General features: G+C 43.6%; 1 protein-coding gene across 1 annotated transcript in view; it reads left to right on the forward strand.

Moving 5' to 3' along the window:
* LOC138589442 (cadherin-4-like) overlaps positions 1 to 19,514 on the forward strand; it is a 257,011-nt gene that overhangs the window by 162,013 nt on the left and 75,484 nt on the right. The window contains exon 4 of the mRNA XM_069659713.1: positions 9,736 to 9,962. Within this exon, the coding sequence (XP_069515814.1) occupies positions 9,736 to 9,962 (227 nt within the window). The remainder of the gene's footprint in view (positions 1 to 9,735; positions 9,963 to 19,514) is intronic.

The raw sequence follows: 19,514 nt of genomic DNA on the forward strand, positions 1-19,514 counted from the left end.
TCTCTCCTCCCTCCCATCGTCTCCATCCTCCTCTTTCTGCGTCCTTGTCTGCTGTCCTCAATCGACGGTAGCGCAGATCAGGACTAGTAAGAGTTGTTTCTTCGTGATGCATTCAATGCACCATTCTCTGAACAATTTAAATGGATGAAGCTTTAAACTGTGACGCCTCTGGAGATCTCCACCTTAGCTACTGCAATCTGACTATAAGCCTCTTCCCCCCTTCTCCTCTTTAATGTTCTTTATTCCTCTCACTGCCTCTCCCATTTCCACCTCCACACATCCTCTCATCAGTCTCCCTCCCTCTCCTCTCTCCTCTCTTCTCTCACCTCCTTCCTGCCCCCCCCTCAGCTCTCAGCTCCTCTCCCCCTGACTGTATCCCTTTCTCACTTTCCTTTCAACACTTGTCACCTACTTCCTGTCAGGCTGTCCAGAGAACACCACAAGAAGGTCACAACTCTTTTCAGCGTTGCTCTCCTCCTTGTCCTTGTCTTGTTGGAGGGAGAAGTGACTTTAATTAGAAAAGTGGGGGGGATGTGAGGATGGGGCTTTGGGTTTGATATCATCGAGCTGCACACAAGGAAACATGTGACCGCCCCCAACTAATTATGGTAAAGAAATCTTGGGATATATATGATCATATATGTACTACAGAGGTGTAATTGCTGACATTGTCTAGAAAGCGGAGAAATGCTGTACACTGGGGTGTGTGTGTTATTTGCCAGATCAATGCACAACCTGGGCCACTGCTTTAGACGGCTTGTTAATGTGCAGCGCTGTGCCGATGGGCTTCATTGCTCTGTAGTCGGACGATTTTATAATCTCTCTTATAGCAGTATCGACCCAGCTGAGTGAAAGAGGAGCTATTGCAGGTTGATGTGTGTGTGTGTGTGTTGATGGAAGGATAAAATTGGCACTGTCTTTTTCTTTAATTGGTGCAAGAACGAGACCCTCCGGGTGCTCTATGTGCAGCCTGTCACTCCATTTGTGTGTGGGTATCGGTGCAGTTAGCCCAGCTTGTCAGTATGGAGACATGCAGGCAATCATAGAAAACAAATGCCTACACATTCACACACACACACACACACACACACACACACAGGGACTGCAGATTCCTCTACAGGATATACACTTCCACTTGCCTCATTATTTATTGTCTCATCAATTTCAGCGTTTATAGATTTTCACTAAAAGATACCTGATTTTTATGAAAGCTTTTTACTAATGCTGCACTTTTTCTATAGTTACATGTGTGTGTTTACATTTTCTCTATTCATGTCTGAGGAGGATATACACCCATCAGCCGGAACATTATGTCAGCACGGGCACCCTGACCGGCCCCATACGCAACAAACTGTGATGCTCTATGTGTTCTGTCGCCTTTCTCTCAGAACCAGCATCAACTTTTTCAGCAGCTTGAGCTGCAGAAGCTCTTCTGTTTGATCGGACCACGCGGGCCAGCCTTCGCTCACCACGCCCATCAACGAGCCTGTCGCTGGTTCACTGGTTTTCCTTCCTTGCACCACTTTTGGGAAGCACTGACCGCTGCAGAGCGGGAACACCCCACAAGAGCTGCTCTGACCCAGTCGTCGGGCCATCACAGTTTGGCCCTTGTCAAAGTCATTCACATCCTTACGCTTGCCCACTTTTCCTGCTTCCAAGTTGGAGGACGAGATGTTCACTTGCTGCCCAACATGTCCCATCCACTGACAGGTGCCACTGTAACAAGATAATCACTTTACCTGTCAGTTCTTAATGTTATGGCTGATCGGTGTATATTTATTGCAACCCGTTTCCCTGAGTGTGTCACCCCGTCTCCTGGACTGCACCATTAATGCCAATGAGAATATCAAATTAAATTAAGGGAAGAAAAGTTTAGAATTGGGGAAACTATCACGAGGCTTTAACCACTGCAACATTTTGCCACCTTTGTGGTTGAAGTAGAGGATGTTTGTGCTGCAAATTGCATTTGCAATTGTAATTTTCACCTATTTATTGTCTTGTTTTCTCTAGTTTTTTAGTTAAACTTTAACCCCCATGAATAAAAAGTATTACCTTACATTATAATTATAAAATAAAAATACTTTTATGGTAGTAAAGACCCCCCACACCTTAACCCCCACCCACTCCTCAGTGTGAAGCCTCGGCCCACAGTCCTCTTGTAGCCATGACTGCATTACTGCTGCACTGTTGGCTGCGTGCCTGGCTCACAGAGAGACGAGACAATAATTGGAGTACCGAGAGAGAAGGGGCAACAGACCACCTGCTGCTTGTGTTCTTTTCCCGTGTTTGACTGTTTCGCAGAGTGGAGGACTTAGAAACACAATAAAGCGTGCTTTGAGTTTGATTTTTCACTTTCTCGTTGTTAATGTAATCAGGCAGCCTTCCAAAACTCTATTTGCACAGACACATGTTTGCCAACTGGTGTGTTTGTTGTTGTCGCCCCCCACGATCCAAATCTAATCTTTGAGAATTTGAGAAAATAATGGTAAAAGAAATGAGAAAGGATTTGACAAAAGGCAGGAGAATGAGACAAACAGGAAACAGCAAGCAGGCTCTTTCAGGGGTTTGTGCGGGGTAGAGATGTTCAGCTACACAAAGACAGGAACACTCTGATGAAGTCGAGGCTTTTCTGCCTCTTGGGTTGATCTAATCCATCTCTTAGCTCCCGTCTCCTCCTGTCTAGACCGGGACACTTGTACAGCACCTGTTGTTTAAACCATACACTTTATATTTTATATTTTCACTTATATGTGAGTTGTTTTTTGCATACCTCTAATTTGTACTGTATTTTTGGAGCTATCTGGCACTATAATTTCTTTCGGGATTAATAAAGTTCTTGGTTCTTTGGTTTGATAGAAAACAATAACTTGGATGAATCTTGATTTTGATTTAAAGTTTAAATTCTTCTAAAAAAGACACTTGCTCATAAGTAGAGATGGCAGCTCTCGTTCACATTCAGTGACATATCCGGTTTACCCGTAACTCACTCTCACTCGTTCATGAACGATGACGGCTGCCATTGCATTCACTGGTCTACTTGGCCCAACTACCCATTACAAAACCTTCTGACATTATAATTTCTAAATAAATAAACATAGTTTAGTTTGTGTTCATCTGTCAGTGGTTTACACATCTGTGAATTGACTTGTATGCACAGATGCACCTAATCGGGTCGCGAGAGAGAGCAATTCGGTCAAGCGATACGTTCAGTCTTTCTCCTAACCAATGATAGTCATTTGATACATTTGATACAAACAGTCTGGTTTTCTAAAAGAAGAAGGGAGGCAGTGGGGAGCCGTGAGCGGAGCCAAGTGAACGAAAGGAGCGAATTTGATGCATGGAAGTGAACGGATCATTCCGTTACATACCCTGGAAGGGAATGTCTTTGGTTCAGGTTTCATTCCACATATCGAACAATGAAACAGAGTAATACTAACAATGAATTTATTATTTTTGACAATGAAAGTAATAATTAGACTGAAGAATTCTCAGTCTTCATCCTCGGGCAGGAAACAGCAGCAAAAGGCTTTTCGAAACCACCTGAAGAATCTTTGGATTCGTCCCTTGGTGACCTTACCCTGCTGTGTTAATGGGTCATTCTGCGCGGCATCGTGGACCGTCTGAAGAGCAGGTTCATCCCTGGGCTCCTCATTCCTAACCTCACCCTCCAGGACTGAAGCAATGGCAGTAGCTTCAGCCGGCAGGGTTACAGCAGGTGATGGAGCTGGAACCAGGGCCTGAGGAGCAGGTTCTGCGCTGGGCTCCTCATGCCTAAGCTCACCCTCCAGGACTGAAGCAATGTCAGTAGCTTCAGCTGGCAGGGTTAAAGCAGATGATGGAGCTGGACCCAGGGTCTGAGGAGCAGGTGATGGAGCTGGAACCGGGGTCTGAGGATCAGGTTCTGCGCTGGGCTCCTCATGCCTAACCTCACCCTCCAGGACTGAAGCAATGTCAGTAGCTTCAGCTGGCAGGGTTACAGCAGGTGATGGAGCTGGACCCAGGGTCTGAGGAGCAGGTGATGGAGCTGGAACCGGGGTCTGAGGAGCAGGTTCTGAGATGGGCTCCTCATGCCTAACCTCACCCTCCAGGACTGAAGCAATGTTGGTAGCTTCAGCTGGCAGGGTTACAGCAGGTGATGGAGCTGGAATCAGTGTCTGAGGAGCAGGTGATGGTGCTGGAACCGGGGTCTGAGGAGCAGGTTCTGTGCTGGGCTCCTCATGCCTAACCTCACCCTCCAGGACTGAAGCAATGGCAGTAGCTTCAGCTGGCAGGGTTACAGCAGGTGATGGAGCTGGAATCAGTGTCTGAGGAGCAGGTGATGGTGCTGGAACCGGGGTCTGAGGAGCAGGTTCTGTGCTGGGCTCCTCATGCCTAACCTCACCCTCCAGGACTGAAGCAATGGCAGTAGCTTCAGCTGGCAGGGTTACAGCAGGTGATGTAGATGGAACCAGGGTCTGAGGAGCAGGTTCTGCGCTGGGCTCCTCATGCCTAACCTCACCCTCCAGGACTGAAGCAAAGGCAGTAGCTTCAGCTGGCAGGGTTACAGCAGTTGATGGAGCTGGAACCAGGGTCTGAGGAGCAGGTTCTTCACTGGGCTCCTCATTCCTAACTTCACCCTCCAGGACTGAAGCAATGGCAGTAGCTTCAGCTGGCAGGGTTACAGTAGTTGATGGAGCACCAACATGCAAGTTTGATTTGGTCTCAGGCTCAAACAGCTCAGAGATTTGCCCCACTGCAACAACAGTGATGATGTTCAGCAGCTCTGGCTCAAATCGCCTCAGCTTCATCCTAAGCGTGTCTGGAGAGAAAATCTGCCTGACCTTCCCCAGTATAGAGGCGACCATGTCATCTCTCATGGAGCGGGAGAAGCTGACCTTATGGAGCGTGGTCGACAGAGCAGAGGAGACTCCATCCAGAACTGCTTGAGTCACGCCAACAGCCATCACACTGAGCTTCTGGGAGGGCATGTTGAAGAAGGTGGTTAACCGAGACACCCAGATGCCCTGCAGGACTTTCGGAACCACATCCATCACCACCTCTTGTGGACTTAACAGTTTGGAGCTGTGGGCCTCCTGCTGCTGCTCCACCAGGATCCTGGCATATTCCTGAGCCTGGTTGAGGATCTTGGGATTTTTAAAAGAGGGAGGCATGGCCTCTGGTGAGTCAAGTAGACGTTTGGCTTCAAACGCAACATCTCTCTTTTGCATGCTGGTGTTCACCTCCCACACCAGCTTAAGAAGAGGCAGGACATCTGCATCAAAATCCTCCATTTCAAACTCCCAGAGCTGCACTCTCAGCGTCTTTTTGCTCTCCTCCACCAGCAGGTCAGTGATGTCTTCAACTGTCACCGCTGATGGGAGCTCGTTCTCCTGCTGAAGCCTTAAAAATTCGGCCACTATCGCGATCTTGGTTTTGTAGGACTGGATGTGCCAGCAGATCTGCAGAGCGCGTTCATAAATGGGTGTTTCGAATAAGACCCTGATTGGTCTGTAGATGCCTTTGCTTTCTTCAATAAACTCCATGGCGAATTCGTTTGTTTATCCAAGTAGCAATGCACTACAAAAACAATTTCAAAACAATTTCAAAACAGTCGAGCTAATTGACTGAAGAGTACTCCTAAACACTTGATCCTCCAAGCACAAATGACCAGCCTGTCTTGTCTTATGGGCAGAGATTAAAGGTTCTCAGATGGTCTTTGATGAGTCACAGTGGTAAAGGTTCTGGAACTCCACTCACAGAATTCTTGTCTCCATGGCGCCACAATACAGAAAAATAAACATTCTATATCAATCACTATCTTTAAATTCATAAACTTGTGCAATAGAAGTTCTTACTAGGTAACTAACTTACTTCCTGTCTACTTCTGTACATAACTATTGTACTCTTGTTTTTCTATCAGGCCCTGTCTTTTTTGCATTAAACCATACACTTTATATTTTCACTTATATTTGAGTTGTTTTTTGCATTTCTCTAATTTGTACTGTATTTTTGGGGCTATCTGGCTCTATAATTTCTTTCGGGATTAATAAAGTTCTCTTATTTTATCTTATCTTAAGTAAACGGGCTGACTTTCATATCTTAGAAGTACAACCAGTACGAGACTTGAGTGATTATTTCAGTCTCTGTTGTACGATTCTGATATCACTAAACTTCTCATTGCGGATTCATATGATTGGACGTAGTCCTCCAGAGTCTGTGATCAGATAGACTGTTTCTGTAGGTGCAGCCTTTAACAGCAGACCACTGCTTTTTTGCAGCAGGGGTCTGCTATACAGAAATGATACATCAAAGAAACAGAATAGTGTTCAATAAAGCTGTGTAATAAATGGGGGCATTACACTTTTGAATTTTCTGGATGCATACAAACCACTTCTTTGTAGCAGTCTGGACAGCCGGCCTCAGAGAGATGGGTGCTGACTTGATCACAGGCATATTTAGGGCTAGACAGAACAAAAAGTCAGATTTACTCGCAGTTTACTTTCTGTAATGGAAGCCTTGTTTCAGATGTAGGAAGATACGGCAGAGAGTTGTAGCCTTTAGCTCCAGTTTTCTTATGATATGCCGTCTAGACATTGTAATCCCGGAGAGGGAGGGCCGCCGATCCTGTGAGGGAGGAAAGAGATGAGGACGGGAGGCCAGTGAAGGCTACACTTGCCTGTGACTCATCTTCTATTCTTCTTATGAACTGAGAGATCAAACACAAGAGTTGCCTGACAACGCAGAAAGCTTTGTACTGACCTGGTGCTGTACACTGCCATCCTAATGTGACGGAAAAGGATTTAATGTGCTCACTGGAGAACAAAAACCCAGAGAGATTTTCCTTCCTGTCTTAACCTTCTATTTCACCGCATCTCTGTATACTGTGAAGTCAAAGCTGGAGACGTTTCTCCTCCAATCAATAGTTTGTGTCCAATTCCTCTAAATATTTAGAGCATCCTTGCAGTCATGCAAAAAGCTCATTTTGGTCGTTAGATTTTTGTGGCACTTTATATTATTTAGGTTTGTGTTCTAAATTAAAAAATAATTAAAAATCCCCTTTGTCCTTGAAACAAACACACAAAATGTTCATATGTTATACATGAGGGGTGGGAATCGCAGGGGCAGGGTAACTCACAATGCGATACGCAATACGTGGCCCACAATAACCATAATATCACGATACAGTGATTCTGCAATAATTTATATATTGCAAGACAATAATAGAATAATACATCACAATATGTTATTAAAGTTGTATTCTCGACGATCTCTTTGTTCTCTTTGGCGGCACCTATGGCGATAAACAGTTATTGCAGAAGCACACTTCCAAGATATCCAGACAGTGTTGCATGTGTGACGTCCACGGTTGGCTCCGGTTGTAAGTCTTGATTTCCTCGCTGACGGTCGCTTTCCTTTTTAGACTGTTTGCCTTCATCTGAGCGTCGAGTTTGTTTCTTTTTCTTTGGAATTTCACTTATTTTTGAAGTTGTATCTGTAGTCATCAATCTTTTCTTTGTTAGTTCAGCCATAGTAGATTACTGTTTACTCACAACACTTGCAGAGACCGGAAAAGCAGCTGCTTAGCTCCGCCTACCCTCTCTGGCAGACCAACCACTGCTGGGTGATGGAAAACGTGTCACTAACTGGGTGTCGTGAAAGTCGCACCAGACACCAAGTCTGTAATACTGCAAATGCAAAGGCTTTTATCAGTGGGCCATAGGCTCAATCCCCATTGTTATACCTCATTGGGCGATAGATGAGTGACTTAACAGACATTTATTTACTTCTTAACTTCTTAATAGGGCAATTCATTTCTGTTCACGTTACCCTCACTCATGTCAGAAGTGCCTCTATTATACATAAATATGCAGATTATTTGTAACACCCATACAGAGAAACGCACACACACACACACACACACACACACACACACACACATATAATTTTAACAATGTTGGATGTCCAGACTAAACGTGGGTGTTTTTAAATCTGTAGGTAAAAGTCCAAGGCTATAAATGCAGTAGTGTGTAGCATCGGTTTACCGGCTTCATACTTGTTCCTATACAAATAAACATGAAAATAAAATAAAATAAAAGTATGTTGGAGTAATCTCAGGCTTCTCAGCTCAGTTTGCAGGCTGCTATGAACTATAGGTTTTACACAGTTTTTTCTACACGCTGCACTTTGTGACGTCACAAAGTGCAGCCTCAGCAGGCTTCGGAGAGATGGCCAGTCAGAAGAAAGCGGGATTGTAGGGCGGGATTTTCTGAAAGGGAGAGAGCTGACTGAGTGGACGAGGCAGTTTGAGGGCCTGCACAGAGCACCAGTGTGAGAAAAATGAGTTTTTAAAACTGTAAATGATGCTAAGCTACTTCACAGGTATCACAGAGTGAAATATGAAGCTTGAAATTAGCATAAACCCCCCCTTTAAGTGAAGTATATTTCTATTCTTTGTCCTAGGCTGTATAAATTGTTGAGACTTTTGATGTAATTTGCATTTTTTGAGCTCAACTAATAAAATTAACCGAACATGACTATATGCACTTGCCTTGTAAGTGCGGGAGAACGGTTCCCTGCGGAGTTGTTATTAGCAGTGAATACATTAGCATGACTGTGTTTATGCCAAGAAGATGTTGTGTGTTAGGCCGTACTAATAATACAGATAAAAATCTCACATAATTAATGATAATTGTGTATTCTGTTCCTAAGGTGCAAGAAAATATGAGAAGACTACATTTGCACACTGCTTAAATCACCTTCAAATACTCTGACTCACAGTAACAACAGGCGTTTTGCATATATTTAAGCAGACATGATGTCTATCTAATCTAATGCAAGTATTAGTTTTCCTCAAGCATATTTACAGTGAATATTATAAGGGAAACCAATGCATGTGAGGAGAGAAAGCTTTAGGAAGTACATAGCAGCCAGTTAAAGTCTTTGTCAAGAACCGTGACGTTTAGAGTACAGCATCGACTGTCTGTCGTTTTCATATATGTCTTCAGTTTATCTCATCTCAGACACAAATTGCAAACAGAAGAGGAACGGTTTGACCCGTGCGGCAATCATAGTGAAGGCAGATGACCTCATGGCGAGGAGCTGAGTCTAGCTGCCAGCGATAACTGCAGAAAAAGTAGAAATAGAGCGATTTGGCCTTCAGATTAAAAGCTAAAAGCATAGTATTTGTCACTCAAGAAATAAAAAGCCTTGTACCCTTGAATACCACAACACGAGTGGAATCAATATTTCCTGACAGAACAGTACACTTGAAACTTTTATGGATGTGAATGTGCAGATAACTGTCTGTAGAAATCATTCAGTTTCCCTTTTGGACTTTGGCTTTCTTTTAAAGTTGAAACATTGTTTACTAATAAGAGATTTATTTGTATTATGACGAGATATTCTTCTCAGCATTGTCAGCAGTTAATTACCAGACAGTCTGCCTGGTCTGCCTACAGTCATGCTCAGTTGTAAGTGCTATGAATGCCGATGTTTCGTCCCTCACAGCCCACCACACCATCCCTCTGCAGTTTATTCTCTTTTGTTTATCTTCAATAGTGCCTAATGGTGAGATGCACCTGTGTTAAATTAAACACAAACAATACAATCTTTCTAAGTATTCACTCTACAATCAACCTCCCAACGTGTGTGTTCTGCAGGTGTACTGTGTGCATGTCTGTGAGCGAGAACAGACGTTGTAACTGCTTTCTTATGCTCGCAATATGCTTAAAAAAATCTTCATTTTCTTGTTTACAGTGAAGTTTGACGACTGCGTGGGGAACCAAGCGGTTGTTTTCCGGAGCAGCGACCCTAACTTCAGCGTGCGGACAGATGGGTCCATCTTTGCCCAGGGAGAGGGAGCCAGCCTGGACGAGCCGGTGCAGTTTAAGCTGACAGCAAGCGGTCGGCACTCACAGGTCTGGGAGACTGTGGTCCAACTGGCACTAATAGACCCACCTTCACCTCAGCAAAATGGAAATGAGGTGAGCTGTACCCTTACTACACACGAGCACACACACACACACACACACAAATATCATGCTTCAAATTTCAATTATGATCCCAGAGTTCCTTCCTATCAATTTTTTTCTCCAGCGGTCTGGTGATGGTAACAGCCCAGAATCAGGTCAAAACTCTGAGGGGTTTTAGAGAGAGAGAGGGAGAGAGAGAGGGAGAGAGGAGCAGCAGCACATGGTTAAAAGTGATAGAATCACATTGCCACTGGGGGAGAGTACGATTCCCCTCAGCCATAAGCTGTTATTGGAAAACATCCTGTGCCTTGGACACCCCGGGGGACCGTGACTCTTCCTCCTCTATTTTAAAGCTGTCAAAGGTCGGGCAAGGACTGACTCACCCATCCCTGTGACTACAGAACCACAAGGGCGGATCTGAGAGTCAATATCAGCATGAGTGTTAATCAGATTAGGGAACGAGAACACACGTGATTAGCGGCCTGTGTTCACTGACACAGTCCAGTCTTAGACATAATACAGGAGGTAAGCCAGGAAGCTCCTGATGAGATCACATTTAGCTGAGACAGATGATCACTTAGGCGACATAATGACTGACAAGGATCATGTCGTCTCGATTGGTCTTCCTAAAACTGTCTGTTTGAGTCATTTACTGAATAAAAAAGCATCCATCATTTATTTATAATTGACTGTTTGTAATGTAGAAGTTGCTTTCAGTGATAAGCCCCCAGATAACGATCTAAATGACTCTTCAGTCAGAGCTTTTTAGTTTCTTTCAACTCATCGGTTTGCTCTTTCAGCTCACAGTTTACATTCTGTGTTTCAGTCTCACTGCTCTCATTGTGTCTCATTGTTTCGGCTGCTTTTGGCAGCTGTTTTCAGCAGCTATTTTCTTTTTGGGAAAAGAAGCTCTGAAAGCCTATTATATACTACCTACCCAGCACCAGCAAACAGACTATGTGAGGGAGTAGGTGGTGAACGGAGAGAATTTAGCAGCAAAGACGAGTTAGTGGAGTATAAAACGGAGAATAAAGTCAAAATTGAACTTTGATTCACCAAGTTAACATTAAAAAACATTAAAAAAGAGCAGTTGTGCTCTTTATGTGCTGGATGTGTAAACAGTAGGGATGCACGATATTACATTTTTTGCCGATATTTGATATGGCGATATTTTCCAACCCGTTTTGCCAATTGACGTTTTCAATACACATATATTACGCACATTTTTTTCACCTAATTTCAGAGAACATCAAGTCTCCCCTGTAGTGGAATTGGTATTATGCATAATCTTATTGTAGTGGCCAAAAACTGCCATACCGCAGACACCCTCTTCACGCTTGGCAGAAGAGGCTTTGTACAAAAGGTCACGTGTCTAATCACTCACGTTTCTAAGCACACCTGAATGCAGCATCCCCCTGAAACATGGCAGTGAGGGAGACATGCCCGGACTTGTTTACTGCACCTACTACGGAGACATCAGTGATCGCCGACGGATTCTTTTAATCGTGTGTGCGTCCATGAATATGTAAGTTAGTTTAGCACTGATATTTATGTTACACTCTGTTAGCATCGACTTTGGCCGCGAGTGTATTTTTGTTGTGTTTGATGTTGTTAAGTCCGGTAAAATGACGAGAATGTGAGCTAACTGTTAGCTAGTTAAGAGTTGTCTATTCATTCGCTCGAGTTTCTATGACTTTTTAGTCTTTATTTGTATATTGTTGATAACTTTGAGCAGGCAGTGCGCGCACACTCGCGCCTAGTTAATTTCGTAGTATTACGTCAATCTGTTTTAGGGAATCATTGAGCATTTAGGCAGAATTAAAGAGTTGTTTTATCGGATGAAAATATTGGCAGAAAAATGGCATATCTGCTGATGTCGAAATGTCATTTTCAAGCCATAATCTGCAGATACCGATAACGTGCCGATAATATTGTGCATCCCTAGAACAGGGAACAGTTTGGTGAGCTGTATCAAGCTAAAAGGACATAATATGTCAGTTTTGTTTTTACTGCTTATTTTTGCAGCCCCAAAATAGCCAAAAAAACACATTGCTGCTTTCCAGTGACAATAGAGCAGAAGAACCCCTTCATATGTGGTCCCTTTTATGCAGAGCCAAGCCAGACAAACCCCCTGAGATATGTACACATGGAGATCTTGACAGATTCAGATGGATTTAGGAGGCCGTTGTAACTGTCCTGTCATCACTTTGGTTCTTAGGTTAATCATCGGCCATAATAAACCCTGAACTTTCAAAGTGTGTTTAAGCAGAACATGAAAATAAAGTCAATAAAAAAAACACATCTGACATCAGCGAGGTTGGTTCGATTGTTTGAAGTTATCCGACTTTTCAAAAGAGTTTATTTCTTCACTAATCAGGATTTTGAGAGCTCGCACTCGAAATCATTTAAAAGCAGAGAATAAATCGCTCTCAGCTGGATTTTCTTTGCTCGGCCAGAAAGCAGAAGAGATGGCACAAAGTCAGTCATGGAATCAAAGAGACAAATAGAGAGGCGGATTGGGACATCGGCCAACAAAGGATCTATTAGTGGGAGTGGGTGTAAGGATGAGTATGTTGTTCTGGCTCTCAATAGGTTGGCCTTCATTCTCACACTTTTGTAGCTCAGGCTGCTTCAGATGATTCACTTGTTAGTTTAGTATGAGAGTCAGTTTGAAACAGCAGTATAAAAGATGAAGAGGCTGGCTATTCTTCTTAAGTTTCCAGTAATTCAACTTATAGAGGATCATGAGGAGCAGCAGGAGACAAGCAGACAGGGACAGGGTCAGAGGTCGGACACACGCTACATGATGGAACAAACATGTGTGCGGCGAGAGCACAAAGCAGCGCGCTAAAACAAAATGTGATGTTTCTTTATGGAAATGGTGCTTTTGTGGCGCGCTCTGTTGAATAATAACTTCCAGATGTCTGGGTAGCCAGGGGCTGGCTGATATCAAAGCGTGTAGGGTTTTGGGGAGGCAGTGGCGTTGGAGGGGAAGAGCTGGGACCACCGCCAGCTGGCTAAGGCTCATGGCACCAAAGGGTGGGGGGGCCGCATCCATTTCACACTCCTGTTCACATAGCGTCAATGTGCGGAAGCACGTGTGTGTGAGAACGGTATTTGTTTGTGGGAGATTAAGTTGGATCAAGTGTGAATAATGCTAATTTTGCGTTAAATTTTCATGGCAGTCTTTGTTTAGGGCATTAAGAGACTGTTTGGAGCGTATAGGTTTTATCTTCGCCGTGTGCAGGGCTGCATGTCAAAGAGTGTGCACGGCTCTCTGTGCTCGATGGAGGGAAATAACACACTCTGTAAATCTCTGGAATCTGTGAGGCTGTGGTTAAAATTCTGATATCTGACTCCGGCTCGCTCCTGCGCCTTATCCTCCGTCTTTCATAATAGTTTCAATATCTGCTCAGACATCTCCGCTTAACCTGTTTTTTAATCAGTTTCATCACCTTCCTGTACTTTCTCCCTTTCCGTGTTAGTGTGAATAAGAAAAAGGGGAATGAGAGCTGCGGGGTTTGATCAGAATTACACCATGGCTAGAGAAAAGCTCACTTAAGCCTTTTGTAACAGTGATGGGCACAGCTCTCTCTCTCGATCTCTCTTTGTCTCTTTCTCTGTTTTTTTCCCTTCATCTCTTTCTCTCTGCTTGTCTCCTCGGGGAACTCACTAGTACCTGTTAGCATGTGTAGATAAAAGGATCTGGAGCATGACTTATTTAGGCAGGGGGAGGAAGGGGGGGGGGGGGGGGGGGGGGTCACATCTGCTTCTGAAAACTCTTCTCCTCATCCTCTTTATTCCATCCAAAACATGTCTCGCTCCACCTCTGCCCCCTCCCCTCTCTGAACTGGTGGGATGTGGGACAACCATCCCCTGCAGTCAACCCCGCTAAGCCTTTCCCCCTCTGACGAAAAAGAATACATTTGTCCAGACCCGGCTCACATCTGTCTCATCGTACTCTGCTGACAAACCCTGTTTGTGCACACAGGCATGTTGCACTTGGCAGAGGTTGGTCTCCTGAATATGGACTGAAGGGAAACGATGGTGTGCATGTTTCAGTGAACTTGTCACACACTACAGTGAACATGGGATTTAGCAACATGTGTGTTTGGACAGTTCGTCTGTCTCTAAAACAAACTGGTAACACAGTAGAAGAGGGGGAGTGTTGGTGCTTTTTTTAGGTTGTGAGGATGAGAACAAGTTGCTTTGACTCAAGAGTATGATGATCTCTCTGTTTCAGCGGTTACAGCTCCCCAGAGGCAGGAACGTTAACGCTATATTTTACAAGTATTGCCAAAATTGTTATTCAGTTGAGTTCATGTTATTTTAATTCTTAATTTTTAACTTTAAAGACTTCTCAACCATGTGACTATAGGGTTAAGGTCAACAGACAAACATCAACAAGCAACATGGTGAGACACGGGGCAACACGTCTCTCTGTACTCCTCCGTTCCAGTCACAACAACGGTGTTGCCATAGCAACTCCTAGTACAACCGCAATTTAAGCTAGCTCAAATGATATAATACAGATCCGCTCACTGACGAATTTCACAGCTATAAACCATCTCAAACGTGTTTTTAATTTGTATTCAATTGTTTTTACCTGACAGATGTTCTCCACACATTCACTCACCGGAGTAATGTTTTATCAGGATAAGTTCATCCCTTCTAAGGTCCACTGCGCTTGGATGGCCGCCATTGGATGCCGCATTTCCAGATCAGAGGAGGTTGACCTTTTTCAATATAAAAGTGTACCGTCAACATTGACGTTGATGTAGATGTAAAAGTTGATACGTGTATCACCTCTAAAATTTATGTCTCAAGTTTGGAAATTAGCAGTCATCATTATCGCAATATTAGCATTCCCAATAAACACGTCGCAAAAGTCTTTTTTTAAGTGAACGAGGCGTGCTTTCTCACTCAGCATGCAGAAATTTTACCTGTTAGATGGAACAGACAATGGCCATGCTTTCACACCATTTTGATGCGATCAGATGAAGCCCAAGCTCGCTATCAGCTGCCCTCAGATTAATTGGTGTCAATTTAGTGGTGGGAAAAATGTTTTTGACTTATTTTGGATTCAGGAGAAACATGTTGCAAACATAGGTAACATGCTGAACTGCAAATTACATAGAAACAACGATTTATAGCTAATCTGCACTCTTTTTTATTTGCTTATTTATCGCATCGTATCGTTATTGCAGTATTGACCATTGGATTAGATTGGATTGGAAAATCTTTATCGTCCCAAAGGGACAATTTGGTTTGAAATTGTAGCACACACAAGCAATACACATCATAAAAGACCACTAAAAGAACAGGAGACATAAATACAGACATCATCATCATGATAGACACAAAGCCAACAGTCCTTGGCATATCAACAGTCGCACATCGCAGAGTTTTCCCATATCATGCAGGTCTGCTAGTGACACACTCAGAGGATTATTGGCCGGCCCTGCAGTCCCCCTCAGCTCTGCAGCACATTTAAGAGTTTTATAAGTGATTTTTTTGGTTGAACAGACCACATCTTAAGTGTTTTGGTTCCGTCTTACCAGTCACATCAGCATTGTTTTGAGACACAGGCAGCTGTTTTTGGCAAAAACCCATTAGAGTTAGCAATAACTGGTCAAACATAATTGAACACAGAGCAACCACAGGGCAACTTCATTTTGTCCTCAGAGTGGAAGAATTTACCAAAAAGAATGGTAACAAGAAAGAAACAGTTGAAACTCTATCTGGAGTTGGACTTCAAAGTATAACACTTCAAATTGGAACCAATGGATCGTCCAAGTTTTGTAGGCGTTAGAACCAAGATTTCGTACTCTGGTGCCCAGATGGAGCAGCAAATTCTGCCTCTTTTTTAACTTAATGGAAAAATATGATCTCTCCTACCTCATCCCTCTACCTGTGTTCTCACCCCCCCTTCTGCATTGTTACAAAGAGCACCCTGGATCGCACCCTACATGATGTCTGATATGTAGCGCTTGGTTGATGAAACTGAACATGACACCTTCGCCCATGCCCCCTCCATACCCCGACAATCCAAGCCGCCCACGCAAACACAATAACTATATGCCAGGTAGTTTGACACATTTCCTTTAAAGCAACCTTAAAAGCTTTCCTCCTGGGCGTCCATCTAATGAAGTCAGCCTTGAAAGCATTGTTTCCGCTGGCAGATACAAGCCAACCCTCAGAGGGATCTTGACCAGGCAACAGCAAACAGAGGGAGACAAAGAGAGAACACTTTTTATAGACTGCATCGTACAGGACCCTCAACTTTCAGTATGTGCCAGAAGCCATTCCCGTCTTCCAGCGCTGCAGCCTGCTCCTCTGTTCTGTTTTATTTTTACTCTCAAATGTCAACTGCTGGAGAGCAACTGGAAAGCTACACGTTGCACAGAAGTAATATAAAATGAAAAATTGGACGAGGTATTAAAAACAGTAGGCTCTTTATATGTAAATGTATGGTGATTGAACCTCTCCAATTCACAAGGCCAGATTTTTCTTGACATGAACACCCTCCCACCTACCCACACACATGCTCATACATGAGCACGCACACATATTCTCCATTCTCTGCCTTTTTTTTTACTATAATGGATCAGAACTGTTTTCTCCATCATCTGTGGTGAGTGCTTTCCCATTGCTTCTTTTTTTGTCCCCCCACAACCGGGCAAGCATCTCCATCCATTCTCTCTGTCCAACACAGTCCTGTCAGGACGCACAGTTTCACTCAGGCTACTTTAGAGTCCAGCCGAAGAGCTACCTTCATTTAGCATTAGCATGTTTTTTCCAATGCGTTAGATGTATTCTGTTGGCACCCGGTGTCTGCAGTTCCTTTAGCTTTAGCTCCCAACACTAAAAGCTAAAAACAAGCCGGTAATGCAAGCCTCGGCAGGCCATACAGGCAGGGCAACGTAAACATTTTTGCACAACTTGGTAAAACAGCCGGGATCTATAAGATCAGTGTAAATCTGACTTAAAAACTAGGTAAAACAGAGCTCCTGACAAGATTATTTTTGAAGTTGTATCTGTAGTCAGCGATCTTTTCTTTGTTAGTTCAGCCATAGTAGATTACTGTTTTCTCACAACGCTCGCAGAGAGCAGAAAAGCAGCCGCTTAGCTCCGCCTACCCTCTCTGGCAGACCAACCACTGCCGGGTGATGGAAAACACGTCACTAACTGGGCGCCGCTTGGGATTTTTTCTGCGAAAGACATCCAGTCCATACTGCAAATGCAAGGCCATAGGCTCAATCACCATCGCGTTACCTCATTCAGCGATAGATAGTGACTTAACAGACATTGATTTACATGAAAATCTTTAAGATGATCACTTTAAGGGTCTAATTGTTCTAGTTTTGCTTTTTCTTTTATAGTCCTGACAGAGAGAACTGTTATCAGAAAACTCTATATAAATATAAGTTAAGTTCATAAATGAATGAATTAAATAAATACAGCATCTCCCTGGTGCCCCTGGAGCATCCATAACTAAGACATGAGGAGAGAATTTGTTGTGTCTTGGAGGAAGGAGTGTTCGGTAGGTGAAGCTCAGTGCTGCTGTTTTACCTGCTGCTGCACCATCAGCCTAACACAGCCCAGTGCTTGAGGAATCACTGTTATTGAGACAAGCTGTCAGGACCCACTGACTGGGAGGAGAGACGGAGAGAAAAACAATAATACTGCAAGAAGAGGGCAGGGTGGGGGGGAGCAAGGGATAGCTCAGGGGGAAGTGATTGAGACAGCGAGTGCAACTGATCCATAGCTGCAGCGATGATGTTTGTGACTGAATGTTGACATGTTTTTACCGGCTTGTAACCTCCAGACATGTTGGTAGACTTACTGTAGAACAACTCTGCAGGTTGTCCATATAATATAACCATAAGATCGCTCCTATACAGCGCATGTATACAGCCCTTAGGACACCAGACATGCTGTATTTAAGCCCTGCGAGGGTGGACCGTTTGTATCCTTGACATGCACTCAGTGGTATGTGTAATGCACTCGGACATAAAGGTAACATATGTGATTATCTGCCCAGAGGTACATAATTAACAGCCTCTTACTGTATTTTTATTACTTTTGTTTGTTTCTACCCACTCTGCAAGCATCTATAATGAAGCACAATCTTTCACCTTCATGTGTTTCGCAGAGTTTTCTCATTAATTGAAACAGGTGAAACGCCTGATAGCTCCGGCATTTGATGTAGCCTCTCTGACTCCCCGGGTGAGTTAATGTTCATGAGGAGATTGAAAACGGGCTTCTTTCAAGCTCCTTATTTGAGCATCTTTCAAAAAGACAGCTTTGTGGTGGTCATTTCTCTCCGCCTGCAGGGAGTGTGTGAGAGGAGTGCATGATGGGAGAATACTGTATGATTGAAGCTTGTGTCTGTGACTCAGCTGTCACTGTCTGCTGAGAGAGGCTGTAAATCCAACCCGAGACATGCTCTTGCGTTAATAGACTTTTTATACCCGTTGTAAATGACAAAGTCTGAAGTTTATGGTCTCGTTCACATGCACATATATGCACATACATACCCTCTGATTCAAAGATTTCACTTAAGATTCTGTGCTCGTACTTTACAGCTCTGTCCTGCTCTGGCCTGATGCATGATGACACAGATGGACTAGTTAAGATGTCGGCATCATTTAACACATCCTGTTTGTTTTCTACATGGCTCATTGCAGGCAGTAGATATTTATACCTTTAGGAATGGAGTTTTTTTACTACCCTGATAAAGCATTTTCCCCTTTCATGTTGGTTATAGTTTTATCAAGTCAGTTACAGTATAGGGGTAAGTAATTTAAGGGCCTGTGTCCAGTAATGGCGTTTTTTGCACTGGCAGTGCCCACAACCTCAATTTCACAGCACTTCTCACAGGCGCTTACTGTTGCTAGGTTACTAAAGTTGTCTGGTGGCACTTCCGCTTCCCTCAGCAGTGATTGTTATGTCTGTTTTATATCGCTCTGTTTGCTTAATATTTGCTTTCAAAGAAATTTTACAAAGAAAACGCAAAAACAATGGAAAGGAATCGTGTCCTGGCGTTAGCAGCAGCTCTACACCTGATAATTGTACCCTCGAAAAAACATTGTCCATTTTTGTTGACAAAGTCGATAGCTGAAGTCCCGCCCCTTCTTGGTTTTGATTGGTCGGTGAAGGAAAAGCGACATTGACAAGCGCGACAGTGTTCCAAAAGTTGAACTATTTTCTACTGAGAGGGCTGTGGGCGCAGCGACAAAAAACTGCTCACGCCTGTTGACGCTGAGCGCTGAAAACACTGAACTGCATTGGCTTTGTATAGAAAATGGGTGTTGCCAGCACAAAAGTGCCGTTAGTGCACACAGGCCCTCAAAGTAGACTTATTTTACTACTCATCTAGCAAATATAGTCAAGCAGCAGAGTTGTAAATATCTTTTTTTCTTTAGTTTTGTTAGGGAGAATTTAAGAATGAAACTTTTTACTTTTTATATTTTTGATAAAGTTAATTTTAGAGCTATATTAGAGCCAGGAGAGTGAAGACTCCTGGCTGCCGGGCTTCCTTGTGAACGAGTAAATGAATTG

This window comes from Semicossyphus pulcher, unplaced genomic scaffold (genome assembly GCF_022749685.1).
Source record: "Semicossyphus pulcher isolate SPU_LCO1_2020_fin unplaced genomic scaffold, fSemPul1.0.p SCAF_13, whole genome shotgun sequence".
Taxonomy (NCBI): domain Eukaryota; kingdom Metazoa; phylum Chordata; class Actinopteri; order Labriformes; family Labridae; genus Semicossyphus; species Semicossyphus pulcher.